The sequence below is a fragment of the Fusarium vanettenii genome, assembly GCF_000151355.1.
Source record: "Fusarium vanettenii 77-13-4 chromosome 1 genomic scaffold NECHAsca_1_chr1_3_0, whole genome shotgun sequence".
NCBI lineage: Eukaryota > Fungi > Ascomycota > Sordariomycetes > Hypocreales > Nectriaceae > Fusarium > Fusarium vanettenii.
Window position 1 is genome coordinate 1621189 of NW_003315881.1, and position 15669 is coordinate 1636857.

At 53.5% G+C, this 15669-nt stretch overlaps 8 protein-coding genes across 8 annotated transcripts; 6 read left to right on the forward strand and 2 right to left on the reverse strand.

Moving 5' to 3' along the window:
• Positions 1-22: 22 nt before the first annotated feature.
• On the reverse strand, positions 23-1335 carry NECHADRAFT_31625 (uncharacterized protein; the record flags this gene model as incomplete). The annotated part of the gene is made up of 2 exons (XM_003054236.1): positions 23-1087; positions 1141-1335. The coding sequence occupies 2 exons, from the start codon at positions 1333-1335 to the stop codon at positions 23-25; spliced, it is 1260 nt and encodes a 419-aa protein (XP_003054282.1).
• A 581-nt stretch (positions 1336-1916) lies between these two features.
• On the forward strand, positions 1917-3393 carry NECHADRAFT_98806 (uncharacterized protein; the record flags this gene model as incomplete). Its single annotated transcript, XM_003053519.1, has 4 exons — positions 1917-1991; positions 2153-2310; positions 2451-2513; positions 2574-3393. The coding sequence occupies 4 exons, from the start codon at positions 1917-1919 to the stop codon at positions 3244-3246; spliced, it is 969 nt and encodes a 322-aa protein (XP_003053565.1). The 3' UTR covers positions 3247-3393.
• Positions 3394-4351: 958 nt separating this feature from the next.
• Positions 4352-4955, forward strand: NECHADRAFT_98807 (uncharacterized protein; the record flags this gene model as incomplete). Its single annotated transcript, XM_003053520.1, has 2 exons — positions 4352-4736; positions 4792-4955. The coding sequence occupies 2 exons, from the start codon at positions 4352-4354 to the stop codon at positions 4953-4955; spliced, it is 549 nt and encodes a 182-aa protein (XP_003053566.1).
• An 800-nt stretch (positions 4956-5755) lies between these two features.
• On the reverse strand, positions 5756-7231 carry NECHADRAFT_74844 (uncharacterized protein; the record flags this gene model as incomplete). The annotated part of the gene is made up of 4 exons (XM_003054237.1): positions 5756-6868; positions 6916-7030; positions 7087-7178; positions 7229-7231. 4 exons carry the CDS (start codon positions 7229-7231, stop codon positions 5756-5758), a joined length of 1323 nt encoding a protein of 440 aa, XP_003054283.1.
• A 472-nt stretch (positions 7232-7703) lies between these two features.
• Positions 7704-9510, forward strand: NECHADRAFT_57415 (uncharacterized protein). The gene is made up of 4 exons (XM_003053521.1): positions 7704-7751; positions 7804-7855; positions 7909-8564; positions 8614-9510. Exons 2-4 carry the CDS (start codon positions 7819-7821, stop codon positions 9454-9456), a joined length of 1536 nt encoding a protein of 511 aa, XP_003053567.1. The 5' UTR covers positions 7704-7751; positions 7804-7818; the 3' UTR covers positions 9457-9510.
• A 313-nt stretch (positions 9511-9823) lies between these two features.
• Positions 9824-10314, forward strand: NECHADRAFT_74846 (uncharacterized protein; the record flags this gene model as incomplete). Its single annotated transcript, XM_003053522.1, has 3 exons — positions 9824-9913; positions 9967-10079; positions 10116-10314. The coding sequence occupies 3 exons, from the start codon at positions 9824-9826 to the stop codon at positions 10312-10314; spliced, it is 402 nt and encodes a 133-aa protein (XP_003053568.1).
• A 1510-nt stretch (positions 10315-11824) lies between these two features.
• On the forward strand, positions 11825-12974 carry NECHADRAFT_90103 (uncharacterized protein; the record flags this gene model as incomplete). The annotated part of the gene is made up of 4 exons (XM_003053523.1): positions 11825-11881; positions 11936-12328; positions 12377-12644; positions 12694-12974. The coding sequence occupies 4 exons, from the start codon at positions 11825-11827 to the stop codon at positions 12972-12974; spliced, it is 999 nt and encodes a 332-aa protein (XP_003053569.1).
• Positions 12975-14012: 1038 nt separating this feature from the next.
• Positions 14013-15119, forward strand: NECHADRAFT_74848 (uncharacterized protein; the record flags this gene model as incomplete). The annotated part of the gene is made up of 1 exon (XM_003053524.1): positions 14013-15119. The coding sequence occupies one exon, from the start codon at positions 14013-14015 to the stop codon at positions 15117-15119; it is 1107 nt and encodes a 368-aa protein (XP_003053570.1).
• Positions 15120-15669: the final 550 nt, after the last annotated feature.

A 15669-nucleotide genomic window follows, 5' to 3' on the forward strand; every position in this document is an offset into this window, starting at 1 on the left:
GGGTTTGTTTGTGCTGGTATATCTAAATTCCTGTCTTCTCGAGCTTCTTTGCCAGCTCGTCCACCTCCTTGTCCTTGACGGGGATAACAGGCTCCTCCTGAGCCTCCTCGGCCTCCTTGATCAGCTTCTCGGCACGCTTCTCGGGCTCGATCTCCTCCTCCTCCTCTTCTTCCTCCTCTTCATCGCTGTCGAGATCCTCGAGGTCGCTCAGGCTGTCGACACCCCAGTCGTCCTCGGCAACGACGTCGCCGCCGTTCTTCTCCTTGCGCTCCTCGAGGAGCTCCTGGAGAGCAAGGATCGACTCGTCGTCCTCGGTGAACTTGTTTCCGTTGAGCTCGATTCGCTTCAGGGCAGGCAGACCATCCTTGGCGGCGGCAGCGAAGCCCTTGACACCGGCGGCGGTGATCTCGTTGTACTGCAACCGCAGGGTCTCGAGCTTGGTGTTGGCACCCTTGGACAGAGCACCGGCAAGAAGGACACCACCCTTGGCACCCAGGAGGGAGTCACCGACACCGAGCTCCTGCAGGAGGGTCCAGTTAGAGACCACCTTGGAGAGGGCTCTGGCTCCGGTCACGGTAAAGGTGTTGTCTTGAAGGTCAAGAATCCTGAGCTCGGTGGCTTGGTTGAGACCCTGGCTCAGAAGATGAGAGATACCCTCCTGTCGGATACCGTTCTGCACCATCTTGATCTCCTTAATCTTGTTGTGAAGGCTGTAGGTCTTGGCCCAGGCCGTCATACTTCCATTCTCGAGTCGGTTTCGGCCGCAGATGACGGTCTCGAGGTCAGGGACCTCCTGTCCATCCTTTCTAGCAGCCTCCTTCTTGGCGTGAAGCTCGGACAAGGCATCAGCAATGAGGATACCGGCATGGGGACCCAGGCCGTTGTTGTTGAGGTAGAGGTGCTGGAGAGGAACGTGGGCGGCAAGGAAGGCAACGAGGGGCGCTTGGGTGTTCAAGCCGAAGGCGTTGTCGTTAAGGTTAATGGTGTTGAGCTTGGGGAGGTTGAGAATGGAAGTGAGGAGAGAGGAGAGAGCTTCGGGGATCTCGTTAAGGAGTCGACCGGTGAAGATATCGGCGAGGTTTGCGACCTGGGAGGGGGTGTTAGTGAAGAGTCGGCTAAAGTGACGGGTTATTGACTTACTCTGAGGCCCTTCTTGGTCGCGAGAACCTCACCAAGAAGCTTGCAGGCGCCTACACCAAGAGTGTTTCCCAGCAGGCGAACCTCCTCGACGTCGTCCTGAGCCCGGAGACTGGCAATATGAGGCTCGAGATCCTCGGCGGTGTCGAGCTTGAGGCCCTTACCCTCGAGGGTAAAGAGCTTATCGGAAGGAGCCATTCTATTTGTAAAAAGTAAAGCGCACAAAGAAAAAAGTCGCCAAGTGCTGAAGAGCAAGGATGTTTATGCTTGTATGTCGCAAGAAGTTGTAGTGGAAAACTGAAGACTCGAGGCCAGGCGGGCAAAAGACTGTGGGAGTTGATTCAAGGTGGGGGTGGGGTAAGTCGCAGATTAGGCAGTACATTGACGTCCGAATGAGGCTTGGGCTGGGAATTTTTTCGCAATTTCCCATTGCCATGGGCAGCCGAGCCACAGCCTGCTGAGTCATGTTTGGAGAACCCGACTTTTCCCCTCGGGTCGGAAAAACTTGGAATGTGGTTGAAGTTGTTAGGTCACCACTGGCCCACTGGGTCACCTGCCGTTCCGCCGGAGGCTCAGAGCAACCACGGTCAAGTGCGGCTGCATTACCACGTGACCGCGTCCAATCAGCGTCGGTCCATTTCGGAACGCTCGATAGGATTTTGTCTGATGCTAATGATCTCTGCTGAGCCCTTTTGTCCTCCGACCCCGAGAACGATTCCCCATCGACGTCTCACATTCGATCGCGGCACATCCAGCAGCGACGGTCTAGCTTGCCCATAATGCTTGCCAGGTCGTGCTTGCGCTCGACGCGCACCTTCAATGGCCTCCGGAACGGCCCTTCCGCTGTCTCCAAGGTATGGCACGATCCAGACGAAACCCGCGGGTGACGACGAGCTTCCCTTCCCGTTTGCCGAGGGAACCTCACCACGAGCCTCGACACGCCGCAACCACGCCAATCGCATCAGGATGGGCCTGGAATACATGTATCCAATTGCTGACTGTGTCTTTTCACCAGCGTGCCGCCTCCTCGAGCTCCAGCGCCGCCGGCGATGCCTCTGCCACTCGATTGAACGTGGCCGCCGCCGCCTCGACCACCCTCGCCCTGGGCTCCATTGCCTGGTACTATCATCTCTATGGACCTGTGGCCCATGCCATGACTCCCGCTGAGGAGGGGTACGTGCTGCTCCCTGATACAATCGCCGCGCTGGTATATGTCGTCTCGTCCCGAGCCACAGGATGAGGCATAAATGCTGCAACGCATCGATGATCCGTACAATTGATGGATGTGACAATTGCTGACCAGGCCATCACAGCCTTCACCCCACCAAGTACCCTTGGGTTCACAACCAGTGGTTTAAGACCTTTGACCACCAGGCGTAAGAATGCCGTCGATGCCCGCTTCACGACAAGGTCGAATTGCTGACCCACCCTCACAGTCTCCGCCGTGGTTTCCAGGTCTACCAGGAGGTCTGCCAGTCCTGCCACTCCCTTAGCCGAATCCCCTACCGATCTCTGGTCGGTGCCGTCTTGACCGTTGACGAGGCCAAGGCCCTTGCCGAGGAGAACGAGTACCCCGGTGAGCCCGATGAGCAGGGCGAGATCCAGATGCGACCCGGAAAGCTGGCCGACTACATGCTTCCTCCTTACAAGAACGAGGAGGCTGCCCGATTCGCCAACAACGGTGCCCTTCCCCCGGATCTGAGCCTGATCATCAAGGCCCGCCACGGCGGCTGCGACTACATCTTCAGCTTGCTCACCGGTTACCCCGAGGAGCCCCCCGCTGGCGTCCAGGTCGCTCCCGGCATGAACTTCAACCCCTACTTCCCCGGTACCGGTATTGCTATGGCCCGTGTCCTGTACGACGACCTCGTCGAGTACGAGGACGGCACGCCCGCCACCACCTCTCAGATGGCCAAGGATGTTGTCGAGTTCCTCAACTGGGCTGCCGAGCCCGAGATGGACGACCGAAAGCGAATGGGTATGAAGGTGCTCGTTGTGTCGGCCTCGCTGTGGGCCGTCAGTGTCTGGGTTAAGCGATACAAGTGGGCTTGGCTCAAGTCCCGAAAGATTGCCTACGACCCCCCCAAGGAGGTCAAGGTCCGCCGCTAAACAAGGTGTCAAAGTCTCATTTGTATACTAGTCGCCCCCTAGAGCAGCTCCTTTGTCGGCGGTGGCGGGTAGAAAAGAAGGCGAAGTGGTGGAAGGAAGGAAAGCAGGAGGCGGATGTTAGAGTGTAAATCAGATGAATCGTTACCAATACCTTATTCGAAGTACCACATCTGGAGTTTTGAACATATTGGGCTAGTGTGATGTATGTTGAAAGTTTTTGAAGGAGTCCATCTCTTATAATGAAGGCTGAGGTTGAGTTGGTCAACAAAGTTCACCAACGGTCATATATGAGGTGTCTGAATATGCAACAGTAACTGTACATTTCCTGGCCACTCGTAAGATATATACACCTTGTGGCGTAATCATGCACTGACTGTATAATCTATTGAGATGTACAGGACATAAATCACTGCAGCGTCGGGTGATGGCATGTGAAGTTGCATTTATCAAGTTTCAAGTATGAGATCTTCGACCCAGCCAACCTATGAGTTTATATAGGTATATGACGAGTTGAGAATGCAAACATACTGGACCCCTGCATGAAGTAGACTTGGGGCCAGGTGATGAAATTGAGTAGAATTCACATACGAGGGATTATTGTTGCCTGTTGATATCATCGTGCTGCGTTGACATTCACGATGAGACTAGGAATAGGTCCACTGGAGTTGCTGAGCTTTAGCGGACCACCAAGATTCACAGTGGATGGACGGATTCATTAGTGGATGCTCGCCACGACAACTCAACAGACGCTAGCGCTCCCCCTCCACCTCCCGGGAGCACCTGAACGGGCTCCTTCACGCACGGAGCACGGAGCCCCAGCACTCTCGGCGGGAGCAGGTGCCTGCCTCCGACCGACGCCTCTCCAACCCATCCAATCCACTCACTCGCCATCCATCCTGTCCAACCTTCAACCTCCTCTCCTCCCTCTCACACCACGCCCTTCCACGACCAATTTTGATCCTCCTCCTTCTCCTCCTCTCTCTGTACGAGTTTCTCCCTCTCTCCCTATCCTTTTCTTCCTAAGCGGCCCCCCCTCTCGCTGAGCCGTGCGTGCCAAAACAAGCACCCACCGGCGGCGGCAGCATCAAGAACAGCGCCAGCGACCATGCCCTTCGTCGGTGAAGACATCCGCCCTGGGATCAAGCGAAGACTCAGCGACGACCATGAACCGACATCCTATCGCCCCGACCAGCCAAAGGACTTTTACCTTCTCAACCAGAGGTCCGACCTCACCCCGCGCAAGATCCTTCCCCTGACCAAGCGAGCCCGCATCACTGAGGATGACATCCTCGCCCACGACAACTTTACCTACACCAACTCTCACAGACGGCGTCGGTCTTCGCAGCTCAAGATGATGCCAGTGCAGCCCCTTTTCGCCAGCCGTCCCTCACCTCGACCAACTGGGGCCATCCTCGCTCCCTGCCACATCTGCCACCGCAAACCAACCAAAAAGTCCGACCTCGACTCGTTTGCCGAATGCCAAGGCTGTGGTGAACGAACGTGTTTTGTTTGCATTCGAGAGTGTCAAGGCTGGAATATGGACAGAGACACATTACTATCAGAACAAGAAGCGCTCTCGAGGTCTTTTCATATGCACGACGCCGACGATGATCAACCCTCACAACGCAACGCCAAGGGAGGACAAGAAGCACACAAAGGATGGGACGCTGTTGGACACCGCTCTGTGGTGTGTAGTCGATGCTGCATAGAACGCGGTGCAGAAGGAGACGTTGCATGCCTGGGGTGCTTCTCCCGCATCGAGGGCTCCTGAAGGAAGAATATGGACAGTGGTGGTGGAATTTTATAATGACGATTAATGATGGGATTCTCGCAACTGCTCTGGGCGTACACGTTGCATCTGGGAGTTATTAGCAAGCGTATTTACTCTTCAACAAGAGCCCTCTTTTTGAGCAGATGAGGCGGGGAAGGGATGGGAAGGGGACAGCTACATACGCATCATCATGGGGAACAAGCATTTGGGTTGGGCAATGGCGTTTCATTTTCAAGGCCTTAGGCGAGCCTCGGTTCTGATGCGCATGGTATGGATGGTTGCAACACTGCTTCGGGGAATCACTAGGTAGATAGATAGAAACATGGATGTCAGCGGCATCTTGTATGATTCAGTTCCTGCAAGTATTGTCGGCATGAGTCTTCCTATGACGAAGGATGTTAATAAAGTCCTCAACTCAACATGATCAATGTTCTGTCTAATGTGAATTCAACCGATGGTGACTGCAAGGAGCAATGGGAAACATTGCTATGGCTGACTGTGGTGAGCTCATTCTCTATATGCTAGATATTCCTCGAGACTACAAGAAGCCGGCTTAATTGATACTTAGGCATTCACGTATGGGTCCTTTTAAACTGTCCCGCATTAAACATCAGAGGAAGATCCAAATGGCGTACTGCTTGTAAAGCAACTTGTTCATTGAGGCGTCTATAATCCCGCCCATCCAATTGCCCTTTACTCATACACCGCATTAAATTACACCGCTGTCCAATGTCTACCTTAGTTGTACTGCATGTATGTCGCCGTCGAGTTGAACTTGAGGTTGCCCTTGATGACCTTGTCCACCGCGCTGAGGAAGTCCTTCTCCGATGCCACCTTTCTCCTCGCGCGAATGGCAAACATACCGGCCTCAGTGCACACACTGCGTAGCTCAGCACCCGTCGCGTTGGGGCACAGACGAGAGATGAGCTCCCAGCGGATGTCGCGCTCGACAGACATACTCTTGGCGTGGATACGTAGAATGTTAGCTCGGCCCTCGAGGTCGGGCAGCGAGAACTCGATCTTTCGGTCAATACGGCCCGGTCGCATCAGGGCAGGATCCAGGGTCGAGGGTCTGTTGGTGGCAAACATGACCTTGATGTTTCCTCGTGCATCGAAACCGTCAAGCTGTGTAATCAGCTCCAGCATAGTTCGCTGGACTTCGTTGTCTCCACCAGCACCATCATCGAATCGAGCACCGCCGATAGCGTCAATCTCGTCGAAGAAGATGATGCAAGCCTTCTTTGTCCGTGCCATCTCGAACAGCTCTCGAACCATCCTTGCACCTTCACCGACGTACTTCTGGACCAGCTCGCTACCAATGACTCGGATAAAGGTGGCGTCTGTTCGGTTGGCGACAGCTCGGGCACAGAGGGTCTTGCCGGTTCCGGGAGGGCCGTAGAGAAGAGCACCCTTGGGAGGATCAATACCAAGGTTCACGAAACGCTCGGGAGATAGCAGGGGCATCTCGACGACTTCTCGCAGCTTCTCAACCTGCTCCTTGCAGCCACCGACATCGCCATAAGTGACATCAGGCTTCTCCTCCACAGTCATCATGGTAACGCTCGCGTCGATCTTGGGCGGCAAGGGAAGCATGATCTGGTACTTGTTGCGGTCGACACCAACCCGCATACCCTCCTCGATATCTGTGGGACTGACCCGGTCACCGAGCTGGACAACGAACTTCGCGATCTGCTTGACGTTGATGACGTATTTGCTCTTGGACTCATCACCCTTTTCGTCGGCAATGATCTTTGTACACCGCGCAACCTGGAAGGGCTGCTCCTCGGACATTCGTTGACGGTCGGCGGCGACATCCCAGAGATGTGGTGGCGCAAGTCCTGTGTCGGATTCCTGTTGAGAGTTAGAATTGCTGGTGTGAAATGGACTGGTAGTCCAACCTTGACGCCGATCTTCTCATCAACGCTTTGTTGCTTCTCCTTGATCTGCTTCTCGAGCTTCTTGAGAGATGTTCCGTAGGGTGCAGCACCGTAGGTCTTGAGGACCTGAATATCCCTACCAAGCGTTAGCCATCCCAGAGCTTTCCGTCATTGTAGGCGCATCGTCCGTACTCGTCCGTTAGAGGAGTGATCTTCTTCTCTTCTATCTCATCGTCGGCGAAGTTCTTCTGGTACTTCTCCCAGTTTGAACCAGTTGCGGAAGGCTGGAGCTGTCAGTAGGCAAACAAGCTTGCGAGGGCGCGCAATGACGCACCATGATGAACTCCGCAGATCTGACAGATCTGGTGTGTAATTATGCGAGATCAAGGATCGTATGCGATGAGAGTGCGGGGGGTGCTGGTGCTGGTGAGGAGAAGAGTAGAGGTTGATGGGTTGTTGTCGACGTCGTGGTTGTTTGGGGATGGAGGTGTCAGTGAGGGCCTTCCGTAATCTGTGAGTTGCCTTGAGCTTCAAGCACGGACCCACACCATGAGGCTGCTGCACGGCTAAGCCACAACAGGCTAGATCGATGAACCCCTCGGAGCTGGAGGATCTGTACCCCCGATCCAAAATTTCTGGGTGACAATTCCTATGGCGGAGTAGGGCAGCCTAGGGAGGTGGGACATTGTCAAGGCTGCTGGATTCTGCTGCGAAGTCGTGTTCCTTCAAAAGCCCCGCCATCAACATCTTCGTTTTGTCTTGAGGATTCCCGGCACCGCCAACTCGATTTCAAAATGTCTGCCGCGGCCGCAGCTCCAGCCCCTACAGCGGGTGGCGCCAGTAATGCTACTTTTCGTGTACGCAGAGCTTCCACTAAGCTTTTGAGCTCCCCGCTGACCATGTCGATAGGATAAGGAGAAGCCCATGGCGGTGCGCTCCTCCAACATTGTCGCCGCTCGAGGTACGGCGCCCCCGGTCTGCTTCGGTATCTCTTTCATGCTGACCATCCCATAGCCGTCGCCGATGCTATCAGAACCTCTCTCGGTCCTCGAGGAATGGACAAGATGATCCGTGGTGGAAAGGGCGAGACCATTATCACAAACGATGGAAACACCATGCTCAAGAGCATGTCGGTCATGCACCCCACAGCAAAGATGCTGGTCAACCTTTCGGGCGCTCAGGATGTGGAAGCTGGTGACGGTACCACCTCTGTCGTCGTCATCTGCGGAAGTCTTCTTGGTGCCGCCGACCGACTTCTCTCCAAGGGCATCCATCCCTCAGTTATTTCCGAGTCCTTCCAGCGAGCTGCTGCCGCCGCCGTCGAGGTCCTCCACGAGATGTCCCTGCCCATCGCCCTCACCGATACCGCCTCTCTTCTCCAGGCCGCCAACACCTCGCTGTCGTCCAAGATTGTGTCACAGTACTCGAACCTCCTTGGTCCCATGGCCGTCAACTCTGTTACAAAGACTATCGACCTGAAGACCGCCGACAATGTCGATCTCAACAACATCCGAATCGTCAAGCGAGTTGGAGGAACGATCGAGGACAGTGAGCTTGTCGATGGTCTGGTTCTTACCCAGCCCGTGCTCAAGAACGCTGGTGGCCCAGTTCGCATGGAGAAGGCAAAGATTGGTCTGATTCAGTTCCAACTGAGCCCCCCCAAGCCTGATGTATGTGAGATTTTTTGATATGGGAAGGAATCATGCTCACACTTTACAGATGGAAAACACCATCCAGGTCAACGACTACCGACAGATGGATAAGATCGTTAAGGAGGAGCGATTATACCTGTTGAACATGGCCAAGAAGATCAAGAAGGCCAAGTGCAACGTCCTGTTGATCCAGAAGTCTATCCTCCGCGACGCCGTCAACGACCTATCACTACACTTTTTGGCCAAGCTCGGCATCCTCGCTGTCAAGGACATTGAGCGCGATGAAGTCGAGTTTATCTGCAAGTCCACTGGCTGCAAGCCCATCGCTGATGTCGACTCTTTCACCGAGGACAAGCTGGGTTATGCTGATCTCGTGGAGGAGGTACAGTCTTCGGGATCGCGCATGGTTAAGGTTACGGGCACCAAGTCGGTTGGCAAGACTGTCTCCGTGGTGGTGCGAGGTGCCAACTCTCTGATTTTGGAGGAGGCTGAGCGAAGTCTGCACGATGCGCTCTGCGTTGTTCGCTGTCTGGTGAAGAAGAAGGCCCTCATCGCTGGTGGTGGTGCCCCTGAAATTGAGATTGCTGCACAGCTCTCCAAGCAAGCGCGCAGCTTGACGGGCACCGAAGCCATCTGCTGGAAGGCTTTTGCGGATGCTTTGGAGGTGATCCCCACCACACTGGCCGAGAACGCTGGTCTCAACAGCATCAAGGTGGTGACGGAGCTGCGACATCGTCATGAGATGGGCGAGAAGAACGCGGGTGTCAGTATCAAGTCGGGAGGTGTCAACACCAACATCTCCAAGGAGAACGTTCTGCAACCCCTCCTCGTTAGCACAAGCGCGATCGAGCTGGCGGCCGAGACTGTGAAGATGATTCTGCGGATAGACGACATTGCTTTGACCAGATAGAGTGAGATATCCCTCCAGCAGGGTTCTGCCTTGGGTTGTATGAGAATACCAAAATGGGGCATGAGTCTGCTAAAAGTATTTACGTTCTGTATATTCGGGTGAAGTCTAAGTGTCTTTTTCGAGGTGATATGTGGAAGTGTCTCAAGCGGTGATGCCCATGAAGAGTTATTGTAGTCGGCAGGTGCAACAGGAGGCCGCTCCTACCATAACCGTAGGTTAGAGCAGGCCACCCTTTCGAGTTGTCACTCAACAGCAAAACACTCAACAAATCCTCTGCTTTCACTCAACTATAAGACGGCAGGCATTTACAAACTCGAGAGCCTATTACTCCAGTTCTTACGACTTGGGAGTGAACCTCTTCTACACCATGGTTGCGGATGACGAATCTAATTACTCGAGCAACGACGAGAATGACCCTAGCTTCATTGCTATGCAAGCGCAACAGCGGCTCTTTCAGGTCAGAACTGTGATACAGGTGGACAACATTGGTAGATGCTAAGATGTATACAGTTGAAGAGAGATCGAGATGAGCGCTTGGGCGCCTTGGTTGAAGACTCGGCCACAGCTATGGAAGAGCTACGCAGCCGTGTCGTCGCATACCAGAAAGAACGGCGCTCAAAGCAGTAAGTCTATGCTAGAATGACCAACATCGGGCTTAGGACAAGGCTGATTGGGAAAAGAGCTGATGTCTGCGCCGCATCCGTCATGAAGATCGTCGAAGCCGTTGAGCGCAGAAAGGAGATTGAGCAGCGGATGGAAACGCTTGTTTCCAAGGTCAACAATACAACTCGAGAGGTTGAAGACATGATGAAGGCAGGCTTTCGTGGGAGGGAGAAGGATATGAAGCAAGCCAGATGAGTGTCGGGTATGCATGCAGTCATGACATGGACGCAATGTGGAGGATGCTATCGCGGATCTTGGGACTGGATTTCTCAAGCATGAGGACATGAACATTTGTTAAATCAAACAATCCTCGAACCAATTGTGCGCTGAAGCCTTCCAAACAGCTTTAGCAAAGTCAATCCCTTTTCCGAGAGATATCAAAAGGTTCCGTAATCAGATCGTGGACATGTGCTATATCCGTGTTTAAGCGGCACATCACGCCACCAGCTCGAAGCCATTTTTGAACCAGAGAGGAATGCCCGAATTGGATTGCCCGTATGTCTACAATGTATTGTACACGGTCTCTATGACCGATGGCGCCGTCTATTCTTTTTTAAACCTGGAATCCGTATCCCGACATGCATGTGCGGTACTGCTCCACCAGCGATTTGCAGTCCTCGGCCGGATCCTTTGCGTTTGAGAAGAGCATGCACTCGTCTCGCTTTGCCTTTTCCTCCTTGCACACGCAGCAGGGCTATTCGGTTCGAAGCGTCAGTTATTGCGATTGAGGGGTGGAGGGCGTATATCTCGGAAGCTCTCTCACCTTGGGCTTGTCGGAGGCGGCGGTGGTGGTAGCTAGCACAGAGAGTTAGCGGGGGATCCAGTTTCCCGGAGCAGGGGTTTGTCCGTACGGTTCGGCTTTGCGACAGCCACCGGCGAAGGGGCAGAAGGTGTCGATTGTGAAGCTCCCATCTTGAATTGATTTGTATTTGGCTTGAGGAGAAGAAGGGATATCGACCGGAGCTATGAGTGTAAGTAGGGTGGTTCGGGATCGGGCTTAGCAGGCCATGACTTTTTTCAATGGCGAAATGCGCTCCTGGGACGAGCAGATTTCTAAGCTTGCCGGATGACCAATCATTTGTCGTCGGCTCACGTGGCGTCGCGACGACTTCGTGAAAGAATCAACTTGCTCGCTGACGTCATTTGAGATTTCTGTATAGAAACTTGAAGATATATACATGAAAAGGTCCCTCCCTTTTCACAGGCTCACGTTAGAGACCTGAGCTAGATATATCCCCCCTGAGACGAGGCATTGGCCATTATTCATCTTCAAGTCTGGGGAAACATCTTCAAGGTGGTTGCCGATGGTGGGGCCGGTGTCTTCCGGATGCGCAAGGGTCCAGCCGTTCACTTGGCGCTGTCGGACTTAACCCGGTAACAACAAAAGCTGTCACCGTTGAGATCCTTCCTTTTGGTCAGCCAGTTGCGCATTGGATGAATCTCTGTCTCTTGGAAGTGATTGCCATGAGAATGGTAGACGCAGCTTGGTCCAATCACAAGTTTACGTTGATCAGAGCGTGCTTACATACAGTTCCGACGCCTAGTCTGGTCCACCTATGTTGGTTGATCGTTAGGCGAAGAGGTAACCTTGACTTCGATACATACATGCATACACTCCGTCTCTTGTTATTGTTGTATTCAAAACCTACCACTCGCGTCGTTCTACTCAAGAATACCCAATTGATCAAGATACAATTCCTCCATCATGCTCACCATCGAAGAGACCCGTGCACTCGGCGAGGTTCACCCCGAGTTTGAGCCAGTGAGACAAGGATCATCACTCACGTATACACGAGGCTACTGACGTTTCATCAAGATTGTGAGATGTTACAACCCAATGCTCAATGCCTGGAACATGGATACCGATCTCGATGGAATCCGTGAGATAATGGCCCAAGTCCGCCAGTCACGGCCCAGGCCTGACCCCGATTCTCTATCTTACTGCATGGAAGACATCAAGATCCCACTTAGGGATGGTTATGAGGTTGATGCTCGAGTATACACCCCTAAGGACGCCCCATCTGATGGTTGCCCCGGTATGGTCGTGTTTCACGGAGGCGGGTTTGTGTTGGGTGATCTCGACACCGAAGCTGGGCTCTGTGCCACCTTTACTGACCTTGGAGGCGTCGCCGTTAATGTTGATTTCCGCCACGCGCCGGAACATCCTTTCCCCCAGGCCATTGAGGACGCCTTTGATGCAACTAATTGGGTGAGTACTATCCAATGGCATAAGAATATGGCATGCTGAGTGAAACAGGCAGCCAAAAACGTGAGCAAGCTGGGGATCGACCCTGCAAAGGGCTTCATCATCGGTGGCACCAGCTCTGGAGCCGACATGTCTCTGGCTGTTTCCCATCTCTGCCAGGATGCCGGAATGAAACCTCCGTTGACCGGTGTATATGCGCCCATTACCTCTGGGGTCAACGAAGAAACAGTCCCTGAGAAGTACAAGGACCACTTCTTCAGCAAGGAGCAGAATGCCAATGCACCCATGTTCAGCACAGAGTCGCTCAAATTTGTTCACTGTAAGTATTTACCCCAATTCTCACAACAAATCACTAACGCATGTGACAGCCAAGTACAAGCCCGATCAGACAAGCCCTCTGGCATTCCCCGTCGCCTTTCCCACACACGTTGGCCAACCCAAGACCTACTTCCAGGTCTGCGGACTAGACCCAGTGAGGGATTGCAGTCTTGTGCTCGAGCAGGTCTACAAGGATGATGGGGTGCCTACCAAGATTCACATATATCCAGGTTTGCCACATGCATTTTGGGCTCTCTTTCCAGAGCTCGAGATTAGCAGCAAGCGTCAGGAAGATGTCGTGGAAGGTCTGAAGTGGTTGCTCGAGCAGTAGAGTGAGTGTAGCAACTTGTGCTATGTTGTCCAGTGTCGTGAACCAAAAGAGTCATATCTATCAGGAAATATCCGAAAAGTAAACAAACCGGATATTCTGCCACCATATTCGATGTTTAGGCGTAAGTAGACTACGTCAATATTCTGGTGACGTAGGCTTGCCGTCGTGTAAGTGACCAGGGCAGCGTAATACCAGGCACCACAACACACGTCAAGCCTTGGAATTCGAGTCATTGAGAAACGCGGGGAATCGCTTAATTCTTCATAATCCAACCTTTTATTCGACCGGTGTTACGAGGAAGCCCGAGGTTGACGATTTCAAGCCGCGCGGCTGTCTGGTAGACTTGATGTGGCGACGGGACAGGCGCCAATGTCAATGAGTCAGCTTTTTCGGTTGCCTCTTTCACAGCCGCTCCGGCTTTTTTGATGTTCGGGCTTTTGTTCAGTCCATCCATTCTCTGCTACATGGGGCAAAAATCCCAGCAATGGAGACCTCTCCGCCTTCTAACCCTCCTCGGGGCCGAATCTGTTAAGGTGGGCAGACACTTTCCGGCACGTGAGGTAAAAAGGCCCCGCGCCAATTGGCGCTGCTGGCCGACCACCTCTCGGGACCGACCGATCATCGTGACCCCAGACCCCGAAGGCGAGAACGCGCGGCGAAGATTTTTGCCCGACCTGACCGTCTTTTTTTCTGCTACGTCCGAGATGGTGTGCAAACTTGTGTGGTCTTCCTTTATGCTCTGTGTGGTTCGATGACTTGCGCAAGTGTGCCAGCCCTACCACTCTGCCTGGAGTTCAGGTTACGGAGACGGTTACGTGTGAGAAATCGCCCCCCTTGCCGTAAGTGCACTTGTATTGCCGTACTATGTGGGAAGACAAGGTGAGAGGGAGTATATAAGTTGACACACCTGACCATGTTGGAACAATCTTTCCATCTTCAGCTTCACTCACATCATTCACTGATCTGACAGCTTTTTCAACAACAACACTTCTCCCTACTACACACATACAACAAAAAGACAAGGCAAGACAAGTAATCATGAGCCCGAGCCAGCAACCTTACTCGATGCCCTTTTGGGACTTTGTCCAGTCATTCGATCCCAATCAGGGACCTGGTCGTGGAGTTGATCACAACTCTGCCTCTCACTTCCCCTTCATGGCTGGTTACCCCTTTGGAGGACCTGGTGGCCCCGGAGGCCCAGGCGGTCCCGGTGGTCCTGGCCCTCATGGAGGTCCTCATGGAGGTCCTCACGGTTTCCCTGGTCCCCATGGACCTGGTCCTCGCGGTCCTCCTCCTCCCCCTGAGGCCGATGGCTTCGTATGGGGTCCTTGGTATCAAGGCGCAGGCCCCTGGGATCGCCCCCGTGGCCATCACGAGCACCATCGCTCCGAGGCCGAGTCCTCAGCGACAGACGTAGAGCGAGATGCCAACACCAACAACGAGAAGAGCGAGACCCCTGACACCATGGCTGCCGATGCCCCTGATCCCGAGGAGGTTGTCCCTGACGAGAACCAATGCGGTCGACGTCCTGGCTTCGGTCGAGGCCGTGGACGTGGTGGTCCCCGAGGTGGTCGATGCGGTCGCGGAGGACGAGGCGGGTTCCCTCACGGCCCTCGTGGTCCTCACCACGGTCCCGGTCCTCATCCTCCTCCTCCTTATCCCGGCCAGGGCGGCCCCTTTGACTTTTCTGGTCTCTTCCGCGGCTGGGCTGGCCACCCCTTCTTCCGCAACATTCGCGAGCAAGCCCAGCGTTTCCAGGACAGTCAGAACCAGAACGACTCCAACTCTTTCAACCCTCCCGTCGATATCTTCAACACAGAAAAGGCCTATATCCTTCACGTTGCACTGCCCGGAGCCAAGAAGGAAGACATTGGTGTCAACTGGGACGCTGACCGCAGCCTGCTGAACATTGCCGGTGTCGTCCACCGTCCTGGTGATGAAGAGTTCCTGAACACACTCGCCGCTGGCGAGAGAAAGGTCGGCCTTTTTGAGCGCAACGTGGCTCTCCCTCCCGAGGGAGTCGAGGAGCGTGACGAGATTGACAGCGTTGGCATCACGGCCAAGATGGAGGACGGTGTCCTGGTGATTACCGTTCCCAAGGTTGAGAGGGAGTGGACCGAGATTCGCAAGGTCGACATTGAGTAAAAAGGGACAGGATTTTGGACAGGCAACAAGATGAGCAAAGATATCCTCGAGTGTTTTGGTGGTTTCGCATATACCTGGATTGGTCTGGATTGGTTCATTTGATATTGGCACGGCTTAATAGTTCACGGCTTGCATCGATATTGGTATTAAATAGTTGGAAAAATTTTTTTGGAAAAATATTATATACATCTTCTCACTCTCATAACAAAACTTGTGACTTTGACTGACATTTGACTAATTAACGTGATGCTATGCTATCCTCTAAGAATAAATACAAAGGAAAATCTCCAACATGACATTGTAACGTGTCTATTCAGTCTATTTTAAGCTGAACAAAGTGAATCTTCATCTGCGCTAGGCGTATGCAAATGGGTATATGCTAGAATGTAGAGGGGTTTCAAGGGGGGCCGGATTCTCCAGGCCCCCAAGTTAAAAGGTGAATAGAATGCTCCAAAGCGCTTTCGTGACGACGATAGAAAAAAGGTGGTGGTGGAAGTCCTCGTGCGTAGTCTTGTTGGTTTTTTTCGCTGCTGTAATATGCAATTTCGAG

Excerpts from the sequence above, each read along its gene's own strand:
- NECHADRAFT_57415 (XM_003053521.1), top strand. The coding sequence starts at position 7,819 with ATGGCGGTGCGCTCCTCCAACATTGTCGCCGCTCGAG. Across the intron at positions 7,856-7,908 it reads CAACATTGTCGCCGCTCGAG|CCGTCGCCGATGCTATCAGA; the intron begins GTACGGCGCCCC and ends ACCATCCCATAG. Across the intron at positions 8,565-8,613 it reads TGAGCCCCCCCAAGCCTGAT|ATGGAAAACACCATCCAGGT; the intron begins GTATGTGAGATT and ends CACACTTTACAG.